Genomic DNA, 27,562 nt, shown 5'->3' on the forward strand with positions numbered 1-27,562 from the left:
CCAGGAGAAATGGTGTCAGCCTAGTTACTTTGGATGTTTGAAACTAGCGTTAAAGTATTGAAAGCATAGTCAGCTCTTCAGCTGGTGTCAATCAGTGTAGCTCCACTGAAATTAACAGATCTAGGCCATCTGACACCAGCTTAGAGTCTGGCCCCTTCTGTAGAGAACAGTTTTATAATGACAAGGACATGGACTGGATCAGAGTTTCTCAAACTTTGATCTGTGAAGTACTTGCTAGTGATTCATGGAGAGCTTGCCGGTCACCTGATGATGGCTTCTCTACCCATTTCTAGCTGATAGATTGCATTAAAAAGTCAGCTCAAATGCATCAAATACCTCTCTAATGTTTCTCTATATAACAATTACCATAGTTTCCACAGGGAAGTTATGTGGTTGTGACTGGAAAGGGAAATGGTCAGTGCAATCATGTAACGGGGGCAAGGTGATCTATGCTCTGGCCAGCATAGTTTCTGCAAAGGAAAATTATGTGCACTAATCTCTTAGAATTCTTTGAACATGTCATAAAATAGTGGATAAAGGAGAACTGGCTGACATAATTTAAATAGACTTTCCAAAGGTCCCACACAAGAGACTGCTGAAGAAGTTAAATAATTGAGGGGTGAGACAAAGTATTGTCATGAATCAAGAACAGGGTAAAAAGAAAAGGAGTACTCGTGGCACCTTAGAGACTAACCAATTTATTTGAGCATAAGCTTTTATGGGTAAAAACCTCACTTCTTCAGATGTATGGAGTGAAAATTACAGATAACAGGCATAGATACACTGGCACATGAAGAGAAGGGAGTTGCCTTACAAGTAGAGAACTAGTGAAGTGAGCTGTAGCCCACGAAAGCTCATGCTCAAATAAATCTGTTAGTCTCCAAGGTGCCACAAGTACTCCTTTTCTTTTTGCAAATAAATTTGTTAGTCTCCAAGGTGCCACAAGTACTCCTTTTCTTTTAGTGGTAGTTAGTCTGGTGGTTAAGGAATGGAAGCAAGAATCAGAATATCTAAAGTCTGCCACTGAGTCGCTGTATGACTGTGGGCAAGTCTCTCAAATAAGTGGCGCCTCAGTTTCCCCATCACCAAAATGGTGGTTGATTAGAGCTGGATGGGAATTTTTTTTCCAGATTTCAATTTTTCCCCCTATTCTGTATCATGATGAAAAAATAGAGGGGGAGAGCTCTCCCCAAAATAGCCAAAAGCCTGTTTATTAGGGCACTCCCCTGGGATGTGGGAGTCCCTTCTCTGAATCAGGCAGACCAAGGACAGAAACCTGGGTTTCCCACATCCTGGGTGAGTAGCTGAACCACTAGGCTATTGCGGTACAGAGAACTCACCCTTTGTTTTTTGTTTCCTCCCTATCTTTCTCTTGTTTGGAGCAGAAATTATCCTATACCCGAGAACGCTTCCCAGTGAAAGTTTAATCAACACAGATACGTTCCCTCAAACTGTCAATTTTCCAACCCCAGAATTCCAACCCCCAAAAAATGTTTCACTGATTAATTCCTGACCACCTCCAATAATGACACACACCCAGTTTTTTAAAGCATTATGCAATTTTTTTCACAGAAGTGCTATCTATGTGCCTTATATTATTACTGCAATCTCACTCACAGCACAGTTTGATAATAACAATAACCCGCTCCCAGGGGTGTATTAGAAGACTATTGGTACACGCCATGGTATGTTCTGGCGCACAAGTTCAAAAGTCCAGTGCTTTCAGGGGAAGTATGCCCAGAGCTTATTAATGAAAAGATTGGAGACTATTAGTGTGTGGGCTATTAGTTCATCTTAAAACAGCCAAAAACACAATAAACCAACAAAAATCAATTGTGTGACGTTTTATGCATCATACCCTTCCACTATGAAAATGATAGATAAATTATTTTAAAAATAATACATTAATATCTTCTACTTAATATGTTGAATGTATTTATTTTTTTCCCAAATAAAACTCGTTTTGGTTTTTTTGGTCCCCTCAGTCCATCTCCTGTACCCAGAAGCTTCATAGGCATTTTTGCAGCAGTTGCAGGCCCATCAGCTCACTTTATTTCATAAAATCTGTGGCTGACATTTCAGCCCCATTCCCCTAAATTTGGAATATTAAACAGCTCCCAATTTAGGCTCTGATCCAGCAAACAACCTTGAAACTTTTTTCAGAGTAACAGCCGTGTTAGTCTGTATTTGCACAAAGAAAAGGAGTACCTGTGGCACCTCAGAGACCAACCAATCCATTTGAGGATAAGCTTTCGTGAGCTATAGCTCACTTCATTGGGTGCATACTGTGGAAAGTGTAGAAGATCTTTTTATACACACAAAGCATGAAAAAATACCTCCCCCCACCCCACTCTCCAGCTGGTAATAGCTTATCTAAAGTGATCACTCTCTTAGGCCCTGTAATGGTGTCCCCTGAATAGATATGTGGGCAAAATTGGCAACGGGCTTTGTTGCAAGGATAGGTTCCTGGGTTAGTGGTTCTGTTGTGTGGTATGTGGTTGCTGGTGAGTATTTGCTTCAGGTTGGGGGGCTGTCTGTAGGCAAGGACTGGTCTGTTTACCAAGATTTGTGAGAGTGTTGGGTCATCCTTCAGGATAGGTTGTAGATCCTTAATAATGCATTGGAGAGGTTTTAGTTGGGGGCTGAAGGTGATGGCTAGTGGCGTTCTGTTATTTCCTTTGTTAGGCCTGTCCTGTAGTAGGTGACTTCTGGAAACTCTTCTGGCTCTATCAATCTGTTTCTTCACTTCCGCAGGTGGGTATTGTAGTTGTAAGAATGCTTGATAGAGATCTTGTAGGTGTTTGTCTCTGTCTGAGGGGTTGGAGCAAATGCGGTTGTATCTTAGACTTTGGCTGTAGACAATGGATCGTGTGGTGTGGTCAGGGTGAAAGCTGGAGGCATGTAGGTAGGAAACTACAATCCATCGGTGATCTTCTTGATAACACCATCCTGGCCACTATGGATGTAGAAGCCTTCTACACCAACATTCCACACAAAGATGGACTACAAGCCGTCAAGAACACTATCCCCGATAATGTCACGGCTAACCTGGTGGCTGAACTTTGTGACTTTGTCCTTACCCATAACTATTTTACATTTGGGGACAATATATGCCTTCAAATCAGCGGCACTGCTATGGGTACCCGCATGGCCCCACAGTATGCCAACATTTTTATGGCTGACTTAGAACAACGCATGATACAGAATAGGGGGAAAATTGAAATCTGGAAAAAAAATTGCCATCCAGCTCTAATCAACCACCATTTTGGTGATGGGGAAACTGAGGCGCCACTTATTTGAGAGACTTGCCCACAGTCATACAGCGACTCAGTGGCAGACTTTAGATATTCTGATTCTTGCTTCCATTCCTTAACTACCAGACTAACTACCACTAAAAGAACAGGAGTACTTGTGGCACCTTGGAGACTAACAGATTTATTTGAGCATGAGCTTTCATGGGCTACAGCCCACTTCACTCGTCCTCTACTTGTAAGGCAACTCCCTTCTCTTCATGTGCCAGTGTATCTATGCCTGTTATCTGTAATTTTCACTCCATACATCTGAAGAAGTGAGGTTTTTACCCACGAAAGCTTATGCTCAAATAAATTGGTTAGTCTCTAAGGTGCCACAAGTACTCCTTTTCTTTTTGCAAATACAACTAGCACGGCTGTTACTCTAAGAACAGGGTAGGAGGCAAAGCAAAGAAAAAGATTAAATTACCCATTTTCATAATGGAAAAGAAGTGCTAAAGGTCCTGTGGTAGATCCCATGTTATTTAACTAGGTCCCATGTTGTTTACTGATCTGGAAAGAGGACTTATGTGAGGAGATGGCAAAATTTGCAAAAATGACACAGTTATTTTGGCTTCAGAGGATGAGACAGGACTGTGAAGAACTTCAGAGAGACCTGGATAAACTAGATGATAAATGCACATTTATCAAAATTTAAGCTATTCATAACATATTACAGGGTTCTAAATCAACTTCATCAACTCAAGAAAGGGACCAGGGCATCACTGTAGAGCACACAATAAATAACTCTGCTCAATGTGCAGCTGTGGTGTAAAAAGCAAACAAAATGTTAGATTGCACAAAGAATGGGATGGTGAATAATATAGAGTATTGTAATGCCTTTATATACATCAATTGCACGGGCTCATCAGAATATTGTGTACAGCACTGGTCACCACATCTGAAAAATTTGATGAATGATATAGAGACGGTAAATTGGGAACTTCTGTGCTCCCTGTTTCATAACACAAAAGCGAGGAGACATTCGATGAAATAAAAACCTGGGAAATTCAAAACCGATAAAAACTACTTTCGACATAACGTCATTTAAACTGCAGTGCTCATTGCCATTGGAAGTCAGTGAAGCCAAGACTTAACACAATTCAAAAAGATTGGGCGTGCGTATTATAACAACGATATCCAGAGCTGACATAATGAATGATAACAAATTTTTGGAAGGGATATTAAATATAATCTTTCAGAGTTTAAGCCAATCTCTAATGATTAGCTATTAGGATGAGACCTAATGTGGGGGGTAGATTACTCCATATTTGCCTACTGTAGGGTTCTTACACCTTCCTCTGAAGCAGCTGGTGCTACTCACTGTTGGAAACTGGATAGGGAATGAGATGGATCTCAGTTGTGATCCAGTATGACAAGTCCTATGTTTCATTTATTATTGAAAATCTGAGAACTCCTAGACTGGATTATCCTATAGGTCTCTTCCATCTCTACTGTCTATGATTCTATGTTTCTTCTCTTGACTCTTAATAGGCCTTGGCCTCCTCTCTTCTGTCCTTCATGAATTTCTCTTTATCTTTGATTATTCCCTGTCCCATGAATTTCCCTTTACCTTTTTTATGCCATTGGCATCAGGACCTTTTAACACATTCTCCCAACCTCTTCTTGAACTTTCAGTGAGAAGGTGGAGTTTGATAGGTAACCACGGGCCCAATGCTCATTTTTGACTATGGGAAAAAAGGAATACAGAAGTAAACAGGAGAAGTTAAACCCAAGTCCAATGGAGACTTGAATTCACTGCTTTTTATTAAATTGCAAGTTTCCTGAACATTTTCACCTAGATAAACATTACTGATTTCAAATGCCATACAGAGAGATGGATAGCACTAAATAGACAGCATTGCCTTCAGTCTGGAACCATTACTATTATTTACCACTGCACAGTACTCTTCCTGAAAATTAATTACAAGTTAGGCTTAAAAGTCCAAAACGAACCACTGCAAACCAGTCATTAATCGACAAAAAATGTCTTCTTACTTAATTGGTGTTTCTGAAACTAATTTTACACTTAGGGTATACATTGTGGATTTTTCATCTGAATGTTTCTTCTTCAATCTGAGTAAAAGCTGAGTTTGCATATTATGCAAGATTACCTGCTTCTGTCTGCAAAACTGAACATTTGCATTTAACTACTGAAATCTGATTCACATAGGTGGAAAGGAAAATAGTTATAATATAATACGTGTGTGTGTGTGCACGCAAAATAATACAGTGTGTCTTAGTCCATAAATATGTCAGTGTGCACCAGTGAATGAATTTGAGCCAATGTAAAATCAATGCATAATATTACAACACCCAGTATCACCTAAATGATCTGTCAGTGGCATATTCCCCACTAGGGGAGGAATTTTAACATTGTCACTAGGGCTGACGATTAATTGCAGTTATGCAATTAACTCAAAAAAATTAATCGCGATTAATTGCAGTTTTAATCGCACTGTTAAACAATAGAATACCAATTGAAATTTATTAAATAGTTTTGAATGTTTTTCTACATTTTCAAATATATCGATTTCAGTTGCAACACAGAATACAAAGTATACACTGCTCACTTTATATTATTTTATTACAAATATTTGCACTGTAAAAACGATAAAAGAAATAGTATTTTTCAGTTCACCTTATATAAGTACTGTAGTGCAATCTCTTTATTGTGAAAGTGTAACTTACAAATGTAGTATTATGTACCAAAAAAACTGCCTTCAAAAATAAAACAATGTAGAACGTTAGAGCCTAAAAGTCCACTCAGTCCTACTTCTTGTTCAGCCAATCGCTAAGAGAAATGTTTTTGTTTACATTTATGGGAGATAATGCTGCCCCTGTCTTATTTACAATGTAACCTGAAAGTGAGAACAGGCATTTGCATGGCACTTTTGTAGCTGGCATTGCAAGGTATTTACATGCCAGATATGCTAAACATTTGTTTGCCTCTTCATGCTTCAGACACCATTCCAGAGGACATGCTTCCATGCTGGTGATGCTCATTAAAAAAAAATGCATTAATTAAATTTATGACTGAACTCCTTGGGGGAGAATTGTATGTTTCCTGCTGTTTTACCCACATTCTGCCATATATTTCATGTTATAGCAGTCTCAGATGATGACCCAGCATATGTTGTTCATTTTAAGAATACTTTCACTGCAGATTTGACAAAATGCAAAGAAGGTACCAATGTGAAACTTCTAAAGATAGCTACAGCACTCGAACCAAGGTTTAAGAATCTGAAGTGCCTTCCAAAATATGAGGGATGAAGTGTGGAGCATGCTTTCAGAAGTCTTAAAAACACAACACTCTGATGCGGAAACTACAAAACCCAAACCACCAAAAAGGAAAATCAACCATCTGACTCAGATAATGAAAATAAACATGTGTCGGTCCCCACTGCTTTGGATTGTTATCGAGCAGAACCCATCATCAGCATGTCCTCTGGAATGGTGATTGAAGCATGAAGGGACATATGAATCTTTAGCATATCTGGCATGTAAATATCTTGCGACGCCGGCTATAATAGTGCCATATGAATGCCTGTTCTCACTTTCAGATGACATTATAAACAAGAAGTGGGCACCATTATCTCCTGCAAATGTAAACAAACTTGTTTGTCTGAGTGATTGGCTGTACAAGAAGTAGAACTGAGTGGACTTTCTAGGCGCTAAAGTTTTACGTTGTTTTATTTGTGAATGCAGTTATTTTTTGTATATAATTCTACATTTGTAAGTGTAACCCTTCTGCCCATCAGAGTTGGCAGCAACAAGGGCCGGGTTCAATATCTAAGGGATCCATTCCAATAATACAATGCAAACCGGCTCGAGCCCCCACCCAGTGACCTGGGACAAATATATACCACCCCCGCTGGGCGCCTCCAAGAGGCAATACTTCCCCTCTCACAAGCACATAGTCTGAGTGTAGCAAAAAGCCTTTTAATAACAGAGAGAAACAATGTGGCATTATGTTGGGCAAACACCACCAACAGGATTCATAGCACAACCCATGAGCAAAAAAAACCCACCCCAAGCAAATTGGGGCATGCCCTTTCTTTTTGGTTCTTGAGTCCAGCAACCCCAAATCGCCCAAAGTCCCAAAAGTCCAGTGATGCAGAAGTCTCTGTCCCTGGTCAGGGCAGCCCCAGAGTTTGAAAGTTTATCTGCAGAGCTTTACCTCCCAACCTGGGTGGAGATGGGGGGGGGGAAGAGAGAGGTAAGGGGCACCTTACATGATTTGAAGCTGACCGCCCCACAGCTCCATAGGCCTTCGCTCCACTCCGCCAGCCGCCCCACGAACTGCTTGGCTCGGCTCGGCTCCCCACAAGCAGCTCCCACCGTCCCACGAACTGCTCCACCAGCCTGTCCCCAAGGCACTGCAGCCATCCCGCAAACTGCTCCCCAATATATCTTCAGGCTCCCCCACTACTTAACACAATGCTCAGTAATTTCAGCTCTTAGTCAGTTCAGCTCTTTGTTGAATTCAGCTTGTAGTAGGGGAGCCTCAGTTCTGGTGCACCATTAGCCCAAAGTGAGCTCAGCAGCCTGTAACTAGACTCCTAATGGAATCAAAATTAGCTCCACAGTGGAGAGAGGAGGAAATGCAATTAGCATGTAAGGCCCTCACCAAGGGGCCCATGCCACCAAGTATTAATACTTGTCCCCAGCCTCTCTCAATTCACAGAGTTTTGGAACCCATGACCCTTGCCTAACGAGTGCTACTTAGTTGATTGTGAGTCCCTCCATCATAACAAAAGGCCAAGTACAGTTCCAAGCACAGTTCCCATAATCAGGGTAATAACAATTTATTCTTCCTGCCCCAATAACAGAGACACTGGGGATCCCACAGCAGCCAAAGTGACCATTTGGGCAGCTATGGCCTCATTCTAGGCAGGGTGGGTGTGCCTATGCAAATGAGATCGGCCCCTGAAGTTCTTTTCCACAACTTGCCACACCTCACCACCAGATGTCAGGGTGGAGCTCATCCTGACACTGCTTACATCAGTTCAACTTTCATGATAAAGAGATTGCACTACAGTACTTGTATTAGGTGAATGGAAAAATACTATTTCTTTTGTTTTTTGCAGTGCAAATGTTTGTAATAAAAATAAATATAAAGTGAGCATTGTACACTTTGTATTCTGTGTTGTAATTGAAATAAAAATATTTGAAAATGTAGAAAACACCCAAAAATATTTAAATAAATGGTTTTTTATTATTGTTTAACTGTGCGATGAATCGCAAGAAATTTTTTTAATCATTTGAGAGCCCTAATTGTCACCATTTCAAACAAATTGGACAGCTCAGAGGCTTTTTTTTTCAACAGTCCCATGATTTGAAGGGATTAATTTAATTCTAATTTAGAAATCAGAATTCAGCCTTTTGGACAGATTGTTTTTCAACTTCCAAGCCCCAAATGGTTTCTTGGTTTTGTGATTTCTTTTTGGTAATTATTTTTTTTCAAGACATAAATCATTAAAGTGGTCTAATGTTGGGGGAGAAATCTTGCATTTCTTTCAAATTAGACCATTCTCTGGTAATCCAGTGCATTATGTACCTGAATAATTATTCAATATAAAATGTAAGAGTTACGGTGTTTTTTTTCTCTAATTTAGAAATTATATGAAATCTTAGAATGATAAACATGTAGGGCAGAAGGGATCATGAGAGGTCCTCTAATCCAGCTTCCTGCACTGAGACAAGATCAAGTATACCTAGACCATCACTGACAGGTGTTCGTTTTAACCTGTTCCTAAAAACCTTCAGTGACAGATATTCTACAACCTTCCTTGGAAGCCTGTTCCAGTGATTAACTATTCTTCTACTGGAAAAAGAAAAGGAGTACTAGTGGCACCTGAGAGACCAATCAATTTATTTGAGCAGAAGCTTTCGTGAGCTACAGCTCACTTCATCGGATGCATTCAGTGGAAAATACAGTGAGGCGATTTATATACACAGAGAACATGAAAAAATGGGTGTTATCATACACATTGTAAGGAGAGTGATCACTTAAGATGAGCTATTACCAGCGGGGGGGGGGAAACCTTTTGTAGTGATAATCAAGGTGGGCCATTTCCAGCAGTTAACAGGAAGTCTGAGGAACAGTGGGCGGTGACTAACACGGCTGCTACTCTGAAACCTCTAACTGGAAAGTCTTTCCTAATATCTAACCTAAATCTACTGTTCTGTAGATTAAGATAACTTCTTGTCCTACCTTCTGTGGACAGTCTTCCACAGCAACAAGTACACTTAACAGCACTTTAAATATTATAGCACCTGAATTACATATTATTTATTAACAGTTCAAAACAGTAAATTTGAAATATTGCTTTCAGGCCTGCATATTATGTATATCTATACATTTAACCCCAGGCATTCAAAATCATGAGTAAAGTGTCCTCCCACTCCCCCAAAATAAGATTCGCCTTATAAACTTGAAATTTTTTTAAAATAAATGTTGGGTTCTTTTTATTTGCCTTCTGGTTTTTGAGCCTTTGGGGGTTCATGTTTTCAGGGCTAGAAACTTTCATTTTTCTTTTTAAAGGAAAGTGATATTCTCACATATTAACTTTACTACAGGAGCTGTTTTATCAAATACACCAAATATCATGAGACTTGTCCCAGACTGCTGACAGATCTGGCAATTTTCTGCAATCTCTTCAAGAGATCGTACCGTATTAAGTTGGTGTCACCGTGGGCCAAGGATTGAATGTAATCCTATGAGGGAGGGTAACCACAGCCCCTCCAGGAATTAAGAGTGGGGGCTGGAGGCAGGCAAATTCAGGTTGAGTATACTTCCAGAGCGGTACCAGCACCTGGGGAGGCTCTCATATATTAGTTCAGACTCAATTCTCCAGAGCCCAACGGACAAAGAAAGAACTTTTGGATAAATAGCCTGAATTTAAACTGAATTAGGGCCTTCTTTCTGCTTCAGCAAATGGACAGGACCTTCTCTCTTAGGGGTGCCCCAAAGGTTGGAAGGACTTTGGCGTCCTGAGGCCCCATAACACTGATGGGTGATCTCTGGTAACTTTACTAACATACATGTAGGTTCTTCTGTTCCTTTAATATGTTTTTTCTATTGTGCTTTCACCTTAAGAATAAATGTGCTTGCTTAGAAACAGTTGTGTGGTAACTTAACTATGGGCAATTACACTGTTTATAGCCTCTGAGGAGAAAGCGAAGGAAGCCTGCTCAGGCAGTCTGACTTGCTGAGAAACTGACCGTGTAGGTAGGGAGCTGTGCAGTCTGGAAAAACCCTGATTAGGAGGGAGAGAGACACACATCTCCACCCAAGAGAGGTGACAGCTGAGGAGCTGGGAGTCTAGAGTGGATGCCTTGTGGACCCCAACGACAGGGACATACAGGTGCAGTGGCCATAAACTGTGACAAAATTCACAAGAGTTTATTTTCTATATTTATTTGACATCGACCGTGCAACATTTGAAATGTTGTAGTACACCTAAATATTTATTCCTGTTTTCAAGATTTATTGCTTGGTGTTCTCCAACAGTATTAAGGAGACTGTGCATATTGCATAAAGTTTTGGTTTTACAAAATTTCCTTTAGCCATTTCTGAGCCATCAGCTTTCAGAATGTGTTACTACTTCGTGGCATAGTGCTTATGATACAGAGGATTGATTTTTCATAACAGTTTTGTGCTTATATTTTATTAATTATTTTTAATTTCCCATAATTTGACATTCAAATTTAGACAAAAAATATATCATGTAATCCCAATTTAAAATATCAGTTCAGTAACGGCAAATTTGGAGGTGTATGAGAAAGATGAGTACCCCAGTAAAATCAGTGCTCCTATGAAGTCTGTTACAATGGGTTACATCAAATTAAAATTATACACCAAAGCACAAAGTGAGTAGTAGAGAAACTAGTAGAAAAAGACCATTAAAACCATTTTTTGTCTAAATGTGGATGAGAAATAATCCTGGAAAAAAATATGAAAGATTTTAACATGTCAGAAAAGGTCATCCTCACTTTTAATCAGCACTCTTATGCTTTCTATGGATAGAGGTTTCATTGCCAGATCTAAGAAGGCAAGGTGGGAGGACAAAGATATCTTGCTGTAACAGATTGGTTTTTGTACACCGAATAGCAGACTTCTTAGAAAATGTTTCTGTCAAGGTGAGACTGAGAATTCAGCAATTATATAACCCAGGGGACCTGGCTCTTAGACAAACGGAAATCTTAAGGGCGGAGAAGCATATCTCTAGAAATGTCGTATATTTAGGGTAAAGTTACCAGCAATGCTTCCTATCTGCATGCCGGTTCCACAATTACAAGAGCTGAAGTAAAACATTCCTCCCTTAAACAAATAAGGCGCCATAGTTAGATTCTGGCTATATTTTTGAGCTGTCTCCCTCTGAACAGATAAACCCATGGTTTCTTTGGGGTCTGGACTTCATCCACTGGAGGAAACACACATATCTTTCATTCATAAATGAAAATGGGTGTGGTAAGCAAAAAACCCCAACTTTTAAAATGTAAGTAATTTAATTATGAGATGCAACAGCATGAGATAGCGGTCCCAACAGGGCATAGCCTGGAAAAATTTTTAGTGTTTAGGTCACACAGCCATAGGGCTAGAGAACATACTACAAATCTCCATTCTGTAAATATATAATAATAATAAACCATTACTGTAAGAATTTTTTTTTCAAAATGTAATTAATTGATGTTTTGAAAATTATTCTCTGTGTCAGGCACTCATAGCAATAAGAAATAGTTCTTCTGTATAGCAAACTATACGGTGATTGGTTGTCTGTGTTTAAAGGATTTACTGTATAATAAAAATTACTATGTATTGCTGTTGGTGGCACTTATCTGATAAGAGAGTCATAAGATGATCAATCTGCCCGAAAGAACTGAAAAGCAAAGCAATTCTGATAGTGAAACTTCAAACCAGATGATGCTCTGATTAGAGGCACCACAGAGTGTACACAGGTATAATAAATCACTTAAGATTTTTAGCTTCAAATAACACAAAAGAATGCAGTTTTTTATTAGAAAATAAACTGTTTATCAAGAACATTTTGAAGGTGACATTTATAACTCATAAACCATCTTGGAATGGTTAGTCAAATAGATTACTTCATTGGCAGAACACTCAGAGACTTTGTTCTGAGAAAGAATTATTAAGGCAGGCCATGAAATGCCCAATGCTCTATTCCATTGTTGTTGAACAAGAATGCACAAGTTGTTCACACTTCCTTTTTCAAGTGAAAATATTATTTTGTGCCAAAAAGAGCAGCCTTGAACCACCCTTTGAAGGCTAAGTTGCTCAGGCTTAGACTATGAAGGAATTGCTTACCTTGAAGTTGCTCTTAAAATACTGTATGCAGCCAAGAGAAGGTAAACATATCTCCTTGCTAAAACCAAATAACTAATTCAGTAAATGCAGGGAGAGGACAAAAAGCTGAGCGGAGAACTCCTTGTTTAAGGGACTGATAGGGCACTGAACAGCAGGAGACTATGAGCATATTCAATTCCCACTGAAGTAAAATGGTAATTGCAGGTACAGCAGAATCTCAGAGTTACAAACACCAGAGTTACGAACTGACTGGTCAACCACACACCTCATTTTGAACTGGAAGTATGCATTCAGGCATTAGTAGAGACCCCCCCGACCCCCAAAAAACAAAAAAACAAATACAGTACAGTACTGTGTTAAACGTAAACTACTAAAAACAAAATAAAGGCAAAGCAGCATATTTCTTCTGCATAGTAAAGTTTCAAAGTTGTATTAAGTCAATGTTCAGTTGTAAACTTTTGAAAGAACAACCATAACGTTTTGTTCAGAGTTACAAACATTTCAGAGTTACTGATACAGAGTGATCTAGATCACCTGGTAAGTGAGGCACAAGCAGATATAATGTGTTTTAATAGAGCTCTATGTAAATGTGTACATCTAAGAACAAAGAATGTAGGCTGCACTGACAGGATGGGGGACTCTTCATGAAAAGCAATGACTCTGAAAGACACTTTCAGGGCAGTGGTAGATCATCTGCTAAACATGGGCTCCCAGTGCGATGTCGTGGCCAAAAGGACCAGTGCTATCCTTAGATGCATAAACAGAAGAATCTCAAGTAGGAGTAGAGAGGTTATTTTACCTCTGTGTTTGGCACTTCTATGACCACTCTGGAATACAGTGCCCAGTTCTGGTGCAACAATTCAAGAAAGACATTGATACACAGGAGAGGTTCAGAGAAGATCCATGAGAATGATTAAAGGATTAGAAAATATGCCTTATAGTGTTAGATTGAGCTTCTTGAGTCTATTTAGCTTAACAAAGAGAAAGTAAAGGCATGACTTCAATACAGTCAACAAGTGCCTACAAGGGAAACAAATATTATATATTCAGTCTAGCGCAAAAAGGTATAATATGATCCAATGGCTGGAAGTTGAAGCTAGACAAATTCAGACTAGAAATAAGACATAAAATTTTTAACAGTGAGAGTAGTTAACCATGGGAACAATTTACCAAGGGTCATGGTGGATTCTCCATCACTGGCAATTTTTAAATCAAAATTGAATATTATTTCTAAAAGATATACTGTAGGAATTATTTTGGGGAAGTTCTATGGCCTGTGTTATGCAGGAGGTCAGACTAGATGATCACAATGGTCTCTTCTGGCCTTGGAATCTATTAATCTATTACCAAGTTCAGCTTCCAGCCTTTATTATCCAAACCCTGATAGTAGGATCCATGTTATGATTAGTCCATATTCCATACTTAATTACTTGGTCATGAACTGAAATTTCTGTTCCTTTTATTACATGTAAGGAAATAATCCATTTTGTGTTTCTCTTATTCTCACCAACTTGTGTGTGTTCTCGGCCATTCACATAATACATTGCATGAGTGAAGCTTGGGGTGCAGTTAATCAGAAAATCAAACTTCTTGCACTCAAAAAACATTAACCATTAAAAAAAAATCACTCATTTTAAAAAATGCTCCCAACAATCTGTGATAAATAATGTAACTCGTTTATTGACTAGATTATATATAAACTAAATGTATCCTAGAAATTATGAAAATATATCTGCAGAAAGTTCCATATATATGCCACTATCCAGAAATCTACTACTAGTATGTCATCATCATTGCCTCATATTATATTGTCTTTTTAAATATAGTTTATTGTACAATATTATTTTCCAGGAGATGACCCATTCCTGGCCTCCACCACTCTCAGCTATTCACACACCTGGAAAAGTGGAACAGAGCAAGTTTCCATTTCCAAACAAGGTAAGAAACTCTGTATAGTCTAGAAACTCATCTCCCACAGCCTCCACTCTGATCCCCAAATAACTTTGTGCTGCCATTAACTAGACTGCTAGGTGCATGTGCGGAAGATAGAGAGAATACATGGGTGAGTGTTACAAAGGTTTTTGAGGAACAGCCGTGTTAGTCTGTATTCGCAAAAAGAAAAGGAGTACTTGTGGCACCTTAGAGACTAACCAATTTATTTGAGCATGAGCTTTCGTGAGCTACAGCTCACTTCATCAGATGCATACCGTGGAAACTGCAGCAGACTTTATATATACACAGAGAATATGAAACAATACCTCCTCCCACCCCACTGTCCTGCTGGTAATAGCTTATCTAAAGTGATCAACAGGTGGGCCATTTCCAGCACAAATCCAGGTTTTCTCACCCTCCACCCCCCCACACAAATTCACTCTCCTGCTGGTGCTAGCCCATCCAAAGTGACAACTCTTTACATAATCAAGTCGGGCTATTTCCTGCATAGATCCATTTTACCTTCAGTCCTTTTGGTACGATGTCTGGTTTAACCGATGCTCTGGTTTAACTTGGATTTAAACTTGGAGAGTGATCAGTTTAGATGAGCTATTACCAGCAGGAGAGTGAGTTTGTGTGTGTATGGGGGTGGGGGGGATGTGAGAAAACCTGGATCTATGCAGGAAATAGCCCGACTTGATTATGTAAAGAGTTGTCACTTTGGATGGGCTAGCACCAGCAGGAGAGTGAATTTGTGTGGGGGGGGTGGAGGGTGAGAAAACCTGGATTTGTGCTGGAAATGGCCCACCTGTTGATCACTTTAGATAAGCTATTACCAGCAGGACAGTGGGGTGGGAGGAGGTATTGTTTCATATTCTCTGTGTATATATAAAGTCTGCTGCAGTTTCCACGGTATGCATCTGATGAAGTGAGCTGTAGCTCACGAAAGCTCATGCTCAAATAAATTGGTTAGTCTCTAAGGTGCCACAAGTACTCCTTTTCTTTTTACAAAGGTTTTTGACGTGTGTCTGGGAGAGCCACGTTACTCACAAGTGGTGAAGTCACTAGTGATTTATGTAAGTTATCCCAGACCAATAAAACTTTTAGATCACACCATCCTGTACTGTTTAAATGCCACAAGTATATGCCAGAACTATTTTAGTTCTGAGTTAAAGCTTTTAAAGGTTTATTGGTGCTAAGTATTGTTTGTAACATTCTGCTGGTGAAACCAATTGTGACAGATATGGCAGTTTCTTGCAATATCTTTGAAATCCTATTGAATTAAATTTAAGTATCTTTGGGGTTCTTTGTACTTAATGCAAAGTGTATGGGTTATTGTGGGCCAGGATTGTGTGTAACTTCTGTAGGAGGGAAATGTGATGGAAGGCCTGGGTGATCAAATGATTATGTTGAACAATGTGCCAGACAAGAATGGACTTTTGGGACAATACATGTGAAGTGGATTTCCTGTGAAATATTCAAGAAAATCACCTTTTCAAGCTAAGCCCTGAGGAGTGGACCTTTGTCTGCTTGTCACCTATTACATGAAGCCAAGATCACAGGCCCAAGCTGTAGAAAGTAAAGACTGCATTATTCATGTTGGTTCTGGTTCTGAATCTGAGATAGTTATGAACTCATAACCACAGGAAAAGCCCAGCTGTGGGTTTTGGAGGACATAAAACTACCAGAGACCAAGGTTGGAATTGGGATGACCTCTGGTAAGCTTTTTAGCATGTGTGTAGGTTCTTTTATTGTTTTAATGTTTTCTCTCTGATGCTTTCACTTTAAGAATAAATACGTGTAGTAACTTGTGACTGCTGGCAATTACAGCTGTTCAGAGCCTTCAGAGGGAAAGCAAACCACAGACACCAGCCTATTTACACACTCTGGCTTGCTGGAGATATCACAGTGTAGGCAGGGAACTGAGCAGACTCAAAAAATCCCAATCAGGGGATGTGGGTCTCTGCCCAGGAGAGGTTATACCTGAGGAGCCGGGAGCCTAAAAAGGGTGTGTGACGGGGTTTGACTCACAACACTAGCACCTCCTGCTGGCTGTCCCAGGGATTAGCTGTTAGCCAGGGTGCCTTCTTCTGGTGATGTCTTGCTGCCGTCACTTCTGCTCCAGGACCCACATCACTCTAAGGACCGCAGCATTCTCTTCAGGACACACCCCTCTGGTCGTGCCACACTCTGTGCTCCCCATTACTGGGGACCTGCAGTCCACTGTCCAGCCACTTCCCTCAGTGGTGACTGCAACCCATTGTCTGGCCAGTTCCTCAGTGGTGAAGGGCCCCGGGGCAACCCGTTACTCTGGGACCCTGTAGATGGTTGCGACAATATATATTGTGACAAAGTTCCTGCTCTACCTTGGTGGGTCTTGCACTTACTGGCGGATTTGCTCGCCTTGGAGCTTCATGGCAGCCCTCAGTTTGGCTGTTTTTCTGAACCCACAGTCCAGATCGATGACTCCTGTGTCTGACCAGGAGTTGGGAGGATTCGGGGGGAACCTGGGCCCGCCCTCTACTCCGGGTTCCAGCCCAGGGCCCTGTGGAATGCAACTGTCGAGAGTGCCGCCTGGAACAGCTGTGTGACAGCTACAACTCCCTGGGCTACTTCCCCATGGCCTCCTCCCAACACCTTCTTTATCCTCACCATAGGACCTTCCTCCTGGTGTCTGATAATGCTTGTACACCTCAGTCCTCCAACAGTCCGCATTCTCACTCTCAGCTTCTAGTGCCTCTTGCTCCCAGCTCCTCACACGCACACCACAAACTGAAGTGAGCTCCTTTTTAAAACCCAGGTGCCCTGATTAGCCTGCCTTATTGATTCTAGCAGCTTCTTGATTGGCTGCAGGTGTTCTAATCAGCCTGTCTTAATTGTCTCCAGAAGGTTCCTGATTGTTCTGGAACCTTCCCTGTTACCTTACTCAGGGAAAAGGGACCTACTTAGTCTGGGGCTAATATATCTGCCTTCTATTACTCTCCTATAGCCATCTGGCCCAACCCTGTCACAATATATATATATTTAATAATCATATTTAAAATCTAGTTATTTAACTTTAATTTCTAGAATGATTCCAAATCCAGCCTGGCTGCGATTTTGATAACCCCTGAAACTTTAATAGCCTAATTAAGAAATTGCAAGTCTCAAGTTGTCAAATCACTAATTAGTTAAGACATAGGTTAAAAGTAGTTCAGTATGTGTTAGAATTAATTATGCTGATATTCTATTTTTATGGAAAGAATGAGCAAAAATACTTTGTAGCCTTTCAAGAAGGCAGGAGTCCTCCAAGTCCACAACTATGCTGGGGATCCCTCTACGTTTTCCCTTCCCCAACTCACAAATACCCTTGGCCACAGTGACATTCCCTGTGCTGAAGAGGGTTGGTATGTTACTTCTTCCTCTGGAGTCCATCAATACTGTGCCTTGAGTTGGCTGGAAGAGTCACTAAAAATGAGCTGTGCTGGTCTCACACGATTCCCACAGAGAATGAACAAACTACCTTCAGCATCCCAGTCCCTGTATATTTGCCTGGAAGTAAGCAACAAAGATTATATCCTGAATTTAGATCCCTCACTTGCCCTTGTGTTACTTTTAGATTGCCAGGCACTTGTGTGTGAGTAATCCATAGTGATCTGGTATGGTTATAAATGTTTTATCAACATGAATTTGGGATAGTCACACTGCTCAAGAATGGGGAAGCCTCTAGTGAATCATGAAGGTTATCCCAAATGAATGCTAATAAAACCTTTATACTACACAAGACCATTGTCTGATCATGCGTATGTCACATATGTTAGAGTTATAAAAATAACTAGTTTAGAAACTTTAAAAATAGTATTTAAACCACTCTATTTCTGAGCCTGCAAAACAGATGCCTTAGTTAGAACGTAACTATGGAGGCTCAGAGTCCGCCATAGAAATGCCTTAAAATGATTTAAAGTATCTTTTCTATACCTAAAAATGTCATGAGTTAAAGTTCAGTATCTTGGGCCCTTTCCAGGAATCAGGTCAGTATTGGGTCTCACTGGGCATCTCCCGTTCCCAATGCACCATATAAAGCTCCCATTTCTATCCAGGCAGAGTTGTGAGATAATGGACTTCACAGTTGTGACTTTTTATATATAGAAAACTTGTCACTGGTCCAGGACAAAATAACCTTGCCCATCCTAGGCCTGGGGCAGGTATAACTTTTTATGGATGAAATTCCACTATGGTGGGAGAAGGAAGAAACATTTCTTGACAGGTTGATTTTAAAATAAATGGTGGCTCTTTGAAGTTGCTCATGTGTTTCGAATGTTAGAATAAGTCCCAGGGAAATGCATTAGGAGGCAGAGGGTAAATGAGAAGGTCAGAGGTGAATGATAACATCAGTATTCACATGGCTCTGCAATATAACATATGGCTCAACAATTTATGTCTTTATACATGAGGAAGAGCTATTTCACCTACATACACACATACTGTGCACACACATACACACACACACACACGAGGTGGTGATAGCAATGTGATAAATTGCAGAGCCATGTGTATATTATTTTTGCATCTCTAACCACCTCCCCTGCTGCAGGCCTCTAATTCATCTCCCATAGGACTTATTTTAATGTTCCAAACCTCTGATCAGCTTCAAATAAATGCCATTTTTAAAAAAAAGCATCGTGTCACATAAATATTGCCTTTTTTTCCTTTTGCAATTGGACTTTGCAATTTGTTTTAATCCCTGATTGTTAAAAATTACAACATTATTATCCACTGAAAAGCTATTTCCCTGTAGGAAAATCTTAAAGGTTTCTTGGCTATATGATTATAATTTTCTTTCCCTCTGAAGCCTGTACAGTGGGCTCATGGTAACTAAAGAAGGTTGGTGTCACAGTTCAGGGCAATCACACCTGTATTTCCCCCTTGTGGTCCACCAGAGGCACCCTTTGATGGGGCATTTGCCCCACACTGTCCTGTAAGGTGTTAATAGAGTCCTAGGGAGGCTGTGCAGAAAGCAGTCAATAGGAGAGGGGCTGCAAGGAACAGCCAGTCAGGGCCTGGCAGGCCCATATAAGAAGGGCTGCAGGGCAGAGCAACTTCAGTAACTGCCTGGAGCTGGAGGAGGGAAAGTTAGGTTCCTAGCAGGAGGAAAGAGTGCCAGCACCCTGGGCAGAGCAGTGCTGCCAGCAGCGACTGGGGAAGCTAGAGAGAGCTCCTGGCTAGCTGCTAAGACTGGCAGGCTGAAGCTCTGACGTAAGGGCAAAGAAGGTGCTGGGGGCCATGGGGAAATGGTCCAAGGAAATGAACTGAGGATTCGGAGGGAAGGCAGCAAGTATATATATACTGTAATTAAGTATATATATATACTGTATATACAGCAAAAAAATTAAACCTACATTAATGTTAAAGATCCATAAGGATAGGAAATTCAGTGTCAAATTTGAAATATGCAAACTGTACTGGACATCCTCCATTAAAGGACATCCTCCATCCTCCTTAAAGAAAGCAGACCAGAAACATCCCTTTACCTAGTAGGGGGTATAAAGGTCCATTTTATCCTTTATTTTGAATTTTCGTTCTCTGTGGGATTAATCTGTACTCCTAAATTTACTAGAAAGGGGCTGTGTGAGTCCCTTTATTTCTCATTTTTCAAATCTTAAAGATAATTGTATCAATGCATATATATGACACAGTACATATATATGCTTTTCACTCTACTATCTCTGTGAGACTTTGTTAGGTACAAATGATCACACATTATTGTATTGCAATTTTATTACAAACATTTTAATAAAGTTTAAGTGAATAATTAAATCTGATAAATAAGAACATGCTTGTTGCTTGTGAGAAAGAGCTTTCATGTTCATGTAGTCTCTACTCTGTTGTGTGAAAAGAGGATGCAGTAAATTCTGGTGATTGCATGGCTCTTTTCCTTCATTTTTACAGTGATTTCGTATGTCTCAAAAAGCAGAGCAGGTACTCCATTTCCATGTAGCTATGTATGATTGTATGAGGTCACCAATCATTGTGGTGTCTGGGCAGCAGTTTCTCCACTTTCAGAAAACCATTCCATTTTCACAAGTGTTTTGCATGGACATTCTTAACAGAAGCTTTAAATGTTCGTGTCATCTCATCTTTATGGTGGTCAGTTAATTATTCTTTTATTCTTGTTAATTTTAAAAAGCTAGAATGGGTGAATTAGAAAAGAACTGCAGATGTGAATGACTCACCTTTACCAAATATAATTGCTTTTAAGATTTGAAAAAAAATGATGCCTAGAAAGGTAGACAGTTTGATTGTATGCTAGAGTAGCATTTAAATTCAACTGTACCTGTCATCACATCACTACAGCAAACTGCTCCTCCTTTTTTTTTAGATTATACTCAAAAAGACAAAAGGATGCAGGCTTTTGTATCTCTTCATCAGAAGGGATCATAGGTGGGGCAGTTCCCCCAAAGTAAATAGTTTAAAGTGTGAAAAAGTGTTGCCATACTATGAGATGTAGCATAGATTGTAGCTTATATATATGGCTCTATAAACCTCTTAGAACAGGACAAAAATTAAGCATCTGCCCAGCCTGGTCCAGGTGAAAAGAGGGCTTTTACTGCAAAGACATGGGCATAAATAATAAATTGTTCCCTTCTCTTCTGGTCACCTGGGGGGATGGGTCAGCATCCTGAATGGTATGGAGCTGCCTCCATGTGGCAGGTAAGTCTCTGGCTCTCTAGTCTCCCTTAAAGGGGCAACACACCCTCTCTGACAAGTTTCAGAGTAGCAGCCATGTTAGTCTGTATTCGCAAAAAGAAAAGGAGTACTTGTGGCTCAAATAAATTTGTTAGTCTCTAAGGTGCCACAAGTACTCCTTTCCTCTCTGACAAGCCAGTCAAAGATCCCCACCACTTAATGTGTGGTGAGGTCATTTCCGGCATGTAGAATGGCAGTGAATAACAGATGCGTATTGTAGACATGCAAATTCCAAATCAAAGCCATGCAGTCTGGAGATCTCTGACTCCACAGGCAACTTACAAAGATAGAGTGGATTTAAGATCTGACCCTTCAAGATTCTGAATGCCCCCAATTCAATGACCCTGGCTTAATTGCAAATTGAAGTTGCTGAGAAGTGCTATGGGATTAAGCCTTTATCAGTCTGACGATGCTCCCATTCAGCTCAATGGAAAAACTCTCATTGATTTGAATGAAGCATGATCAGGTCCTTAGTGGATTTAAGATTGCCATAAAAAAAAATCCTATCCAAATCTACAGTAGCTGGGGAGAAGGAAAGAAGAGATCCATGGTGGCAAGGGATACGGAAAGAGCTAGGTTTATTTGGGTTACTTTAACTGAATTTCTGTATTTTTCATTCTGTTTCAGTAACTTTAAATTTAAATGTCTAGGCTTCTTCATGTTTTTGCTTTTTAGGAAAACTATAAACTTCTCAATTGCTTTTTTTCTTAAATAATTAATAAAGGTTTACAGACATAACTGCAGCTTAAAGACATATTTAGCCAGGAAATAAAAAATAGTTTTCTATTGCCTTAAGCCCGTCCGTTGGCTCAATACTGCCCTTAGGACCAAGGTTTTAGCTGAAAATCTTTCTGCCTTGAAAATAATGTATTTATTGGTATATACGCCTATTCTGTCAATGTCGCTGTCTTTATTGTCATAATTGCAGCTGCACAATAAATAGTATAGTATTATAAAGTTTATTTATTCCGTACATAATTGGAGATATGTATAGAATGCCCTCCCTGAACTAGTTCATAATCCATTTCTCTTGTGGCTTAGCCACCCAGTGATGGCTAGCCTGAGTGACAGAGATACTTGACTTTTATTATTTTAAAAAACCAAGGGTGGAAAAACTTGAAATGATTTTGAACCATGAAGTTGACTAAATGTTTGTTAAAAAGTCTTGCTGGTGCAGTCCAAGGTGCTCAAAGTATTTTTGGAGAAATTGCTAAACTGAAAATTTCATGATATAAGTGCTTTACCATGTTTATGGTAACTGAGATTCCATCTTTAGCTATTGTAGGAGGCATCTAAAGAACAAGAGTCCATAAATAATATATCTACAGTACCAATATAATGTTAGTATGTATGGTACATTACAATCTTTTTCATATATCAAGTCTAAAAACAGCCCATAATTGCAATGAATTATTTAAAACAAAACCAGTTTGAACAAACCTATGTGGAAGACTTAATGCAAGGCAGACTATCAGTGTTTTTTCAAAAATGTTCTAAATGTTTCACTAGAAATGTTTTAGGTGCTTTTGTGAAGTTCAGTTACAAAACCACTTCTGATACATATGTGTCTGCTGGGCCACTGAAGACTAGCTTGAGAATACAGAGATACTGTACCAAGACTATGTTTGAAAACTAGGTGTTGATTTAGTTTGGTTTTTATTTTAACCTAATATTTCAGTATGTCTAGTAGCTAATAGAACTAGGCTCAGGAGTAGGGTCGAAACTTCCATTCTCTAATGCTGTGAGTATCAATTTCCTGATCCATTATGGACGCAACACTTGGGATCCTCGAGGTGAGGAGAGAAGATTAGCTGTGCTGCTCCCAGAACAATCTGATGGCCTATGAAATGATATTGGCAAGAACTTCAGAAATAATCATTTGTCTGCCTGTCTGTCTTCTCACCTAGCCTGGTAGAAAGTAATAGCCCCTTGAGTTCTGGTGGAGTAATAAGTGAATAATAAGCTGGAGATTGATAGTGACAATAGAAAAAATATACTATTAAAGGGTCATGGTTGAGAGATAAGTATAAAAAGCCTAGAGTAAATGCATTTTCAAGGAAATATTTGATTTTCTTCTTATAGTTGGAAATGATGTTCTGCGATTAGACTGAATGAATGATTAACAAAGCTGTATAGTAGTATTAAGGTAACTTACAATTTTGTCTCTAAAAATTACCCAAAAAAATAATACATGGTATGCTTTTCTTTATTATTTTAGGAGTCGCAGCAGGTGTCTACAGGACACAGCAATCCAAGTAAGAATTACCTCACTTTACAGCTGCATTTGGTGGAGACGCTGACTGGGAATGTGAGAAACAAGTGAACAATAGGACAGTTGAGAAAAAAAAATAGTGGAAACATGAAGCCTCTTGGTCCAGTACAGGATCTCAGCTGGCAGGCTACTGTTTTGTTCAAGTGCAGAACCTTGGGCATCACAATCACTAATGGCCTATAGCGGGGAAGGGAACAATCCCTTTAGATTGGCAATGGAAGGAACAATTTGCTCCATCATACCTAGTTCTGCTGTATGTGAGACAGATTTTACAGGAAAAAATAATTGCGCTTCTAAAATGATAGGAAGTGGGTGGAAACTTTGTATCCACATACAAATGTGCACACAACCCCAACCTCCAAACTGCCTAAAATTTCAGAGAGTTTGCTTTATTACTTTTTTTATTTATTTATATGCACTGTCACTGTATATGGTGCTATATAATACATGAAGTATGCCAAAACAATAACAAATGCTGCCTCGAAGAGCCTATAGTTTTTGGCTGCCTTTGGTGTATAATTTTGGCAAGGATGGTGAGTATGGAACTTGCTTTGCTCACATCCTTGCCTGTCCTCCTACTAAAGTGTACAGGCCATGTTACAAAGCAGTTTTACTTTAATTACATTTAGTTATGGGTAAAACACTTTAGTGGCTGTGTGGAAAGAAAAGATTGAATTGTTCTATGAAACGAAGTATTAATCCTCTCTTCTGACACCCATGACTGGTATTAATGTTCTCCAGCATATTCAAAATACATGACCCTATCCTGTTCATGACATCAAAGCATCCCAACCAAGAGCTCAGTTTTGTTAGCTTCATGACCTGTGAGCTAAAACAGAGCACTATGCAAATTACAAAGCTGGGTTTGAAGATGACAAATGCTCTGAGCCAGTAGACTTGGCTTTGAAACTGACTGGTCACCCACTGGGTGCAGGAAGCAGACACCCAGAGGGAGAAGGCTAGGAGACTTCAGGCTATTTATACGGTACCTTTGCTAAGGAAGGGGCAGCACTGTGGAAGACGATGTTGTGAACAAGGAGGGGGTGGTGCCACTTAATTGCCAGCATAAGTTTGATATTGCTGTGAGCACCAGCACTAAGGAAGTAATAAAAAGGCAAACGGGATGAGGTTCTCTAAAAAAAATAATGAATGCAGTCATGAGAGAAGGAAGCACTAAAGAGCCATAATAGATAAGGCTGTGCAAACACTTGAGGAAGTCTGAGCATAATAAACACTAGAGCAGAGCTTGAGTGGTTTGTGATGACATCAGAATGCCTAGCATTGGTCGTCGTTTTCCTATGGTTTATTGAAACTGCAAGCTTGTTTGGAGGTTTTGGGAAATTGTAACAAATGGCTCCCTGTGAGGGAGGTGTCAACATGGCCCCTATCCTGCTTTACCTGGTTGGAAGTCTTTAGTGTCTCAGTAAGCTGATAGCCTCAATATCAGCAGGTCTATTTTGGGAGTGGTCTGTGTGAAGTTTGTCATGAAGGATATTTTGACTCCAGCTATTAAATGGCACCATTTTGGGGAGAGGCTACTGCACCTTCCTGAGTTTCATACTAGAGGTCTGCTCATAGTGCATGCCCTAGCCCCAGAGGGAGCTTGAGAGTGGAATGTGATGAGTTCTGTGCTGCTCTCAGCTTCCGCCCTTGGGGCAGGGAGTTTGTTTATAAACAGAGGCAGGGTGATTAAGATAACAAAGGGCTTGTCATTAAATTAAATTAAGGATCATTAGACGATCCTGAAAGCATTGCAAGGCACTCCAGTTAAAAAATAGGAAACAAAGGGTAGGAATAAAAGATCAGTTTTCAGAATGAAGAGAGGTAAGTAGTGGTGTCCCTCAGGGGTCTGTACCGGGACCAGTGCTGTTCAACATATTCATAAATGATCTGAAAAAAAGGGGTAAACAGTGAGGTGTCAAAATTTGCAGATGATACAAAATTACTCAAGCTACTTAAGTCCAAAGCTGACTGCAAAGAGTTGCAAAGGGATCTCACAAAACTGGATAACTGGACAACAAAATGGCAGATGAAATTCCATGTTGATAAATGCAAAGTAATGCACATGGCAAAATATACTCCCAGCTGTACATATGAAATGATGGGGTCTAAATTAGCTGTTACCCGTAAAGAAAAAGATCTTGGAGTCACTGTGGATAGTTCTCTGAAAACATCCGCTCAATGTGTAGTGGCAGTCAAAAAAGCTAATGGAATGTTGGGAATCATTAGGAAAGGGATAGATAACAAAACAGAAAATATCATATTGCCTCTATATAAATCCATGGTACGCCCACATCTTGAATACTGCATGCATATGTGGTCACCCCATCTCAAAAAAGATATATTGGATTTGGAAATGGTACAAAGAAGGGCAACAAAAATTATTAGGGGTATGGAATGGCTGCCATATGAGGAGAGATTAATAAGACTGGGACTTTTCAGCTTGGAAAAGAGGTGAGTAAGTGGGAATATGATGGAGATCTATAAAATCATGAATGGTGTCGAAAAATTGAATAAAGAAATGTTGTTTACTCCTTCACATAACACAATAACTTTAGGGGTCACCCAATAAAATTAATAGGCAACAGGTTTAAAAGAAACAAAAGGAAATGTTTCTTCACAATCAACCCTTGGAACTCTTTGCCAGGGGATGTTGTGAAGACCAAAACTGTAAGCTGGTTCAAAAAAGAACTAGATAAGTACATGGAGGACAGGTCCATCAATAGCTATTAGCCAGGATGGTGTCTCTGGCCTCTCTTTGCCAGAAGCTGGGAATGAGCAACAGGATGAATCACTCAATGATTGCCTGTTCTGTTCATTCCCCCTGAAGCACCTGGCGTTGGCCAGTGTTGGAAGACAGGATTCTGGGCTAGATGGACCTTTGGTCTGACCCAGTATGGCCATTCTGATGTTCTTATATAAATCCCAGATGTATCTACCCCCCACTGTAGCCCACTAGACTCCACTGCCCTCCCAGAGCTTAGATAGAACCCAGGAGTCCTGATGGGGTCTCTCTCTCCGCAGAGTTAGTAACAAAGTAAGAATATACATTAAGATTTTAAGCCTAACCAGTGTCCCTTAGGTGACTTGCCACAAGATGTCAGAACATGTTAGTATTAGAGGTGAGTGGGTCTAATATTTATTTAATTTTCTTTCTTTTATATAGGAATTAGATACGGTGCTCCTGTCAGCTAATTGCTGTTATCTGCCAAAAGACTAGAGTTTTCAGGTGCCTAAGAAGCCCCTGGAATCACGGTTAAAGTTGCCCCTCTCCCCAAAATCTGTAATGGCGCCCCTGCCACCTTTCCCACAAAAACTAATAATTTTGCACTTCTGTAGTGTCTTCCATACAAGGATCTCAAAGCACTTTACAAACATTAATAAGTTTCATTACTGCGCTGACTGGTGTCTATGTGTGTTGTTTTCCTGCTCCTTGCTTCCTGCTCCATATTCCTGTTTGTTTCCTGGTTCCTGCTCCCTGAACTCAATATTCCAGTTCCTGTTCTTCTGGGAGTAGTGGTGGGGGTGTGTGCCTGGTGTTGGGTGTGTGCAGTTACTCGGCGCCTGCTGCTACATATCTGTCATTGGGGACTGTTATGTTTTGTTCAGACTGTTGCTGACTTAACCGTCTCATAGTTATTACATGTTTTGATTGACCATCTATCTGTGCCTCTTGCTTCATTTTCCTTGTGTTTTGGGGATTGTATTCTGGGACGCATCAGAGCATAAAATTATGCTTCTATTCTGCTACTCATGCCACCTGCACATTCTTCAGCTGTTGACTGGCGATACTTTATTCAGAATTTCTGGAACTATGTGCAGATCCTGCAGCTCTCTGATGCTACTAGATTACCCTTGCTGCAGAACTGCTTAGGTTGTGATGGCATTGATATTTATGATGGACTCAAAGAGCCCAAGCCTTCCTTTGATGTGTCGTCCAGCTTCTCAACAAATATGTTGTGAATGGAGCTTCTGTTCTGTTAAAAAGGAAAATGTGTTTTTTTTTAAACT

General features: G+C 40.0%; 1 protein-coding gene across 3 annotated transcripts in view; it reads left to right on the forward strand.

Annotated features, from left to right (window-relative positions):
• The window catches only part of AFF3 (ALF transcription elongation factor 3), a 488,013-nt gene that overhangs the window by 268,876 nt on the left and 191,575 nt on the right, over nucleotides 1-27,562 (forward strand). For all 3 annotated transcript variants that reach the window (XM_048857937.2, XM_048857946.2, XM_048857957.2), the window contains exons 5-6: nucleotides 14,473-14,559; nucleotides 23,498-23,534. In XM_048857937.2, the coding sequence (XP_048713894.2) occupies nucleotides 14,473-14,559; nucleotides 23,498-23,534 (124 nt within the window). The remainder of the gene's footprint in view (nucleotides 1-14,472; nucleotides 14,560-23,497; nucleotides 23,535-27,562) is intronic.

The sequence above is a fragment of the Caretta caretta genome, chromosome 1 (assembly GCF_965140235.1).
Source record: "Caretta caretta isolate rCarCar2 chromosome 1, rCarCar1.hap1, whole genome shotgun sequence".
In the NCBI taxonomy this organism is placed as follows: Eukaryota; Metazoa; Chordata; order Testudines; family Cheloniidae; genus Caretta; species Caretta caretta.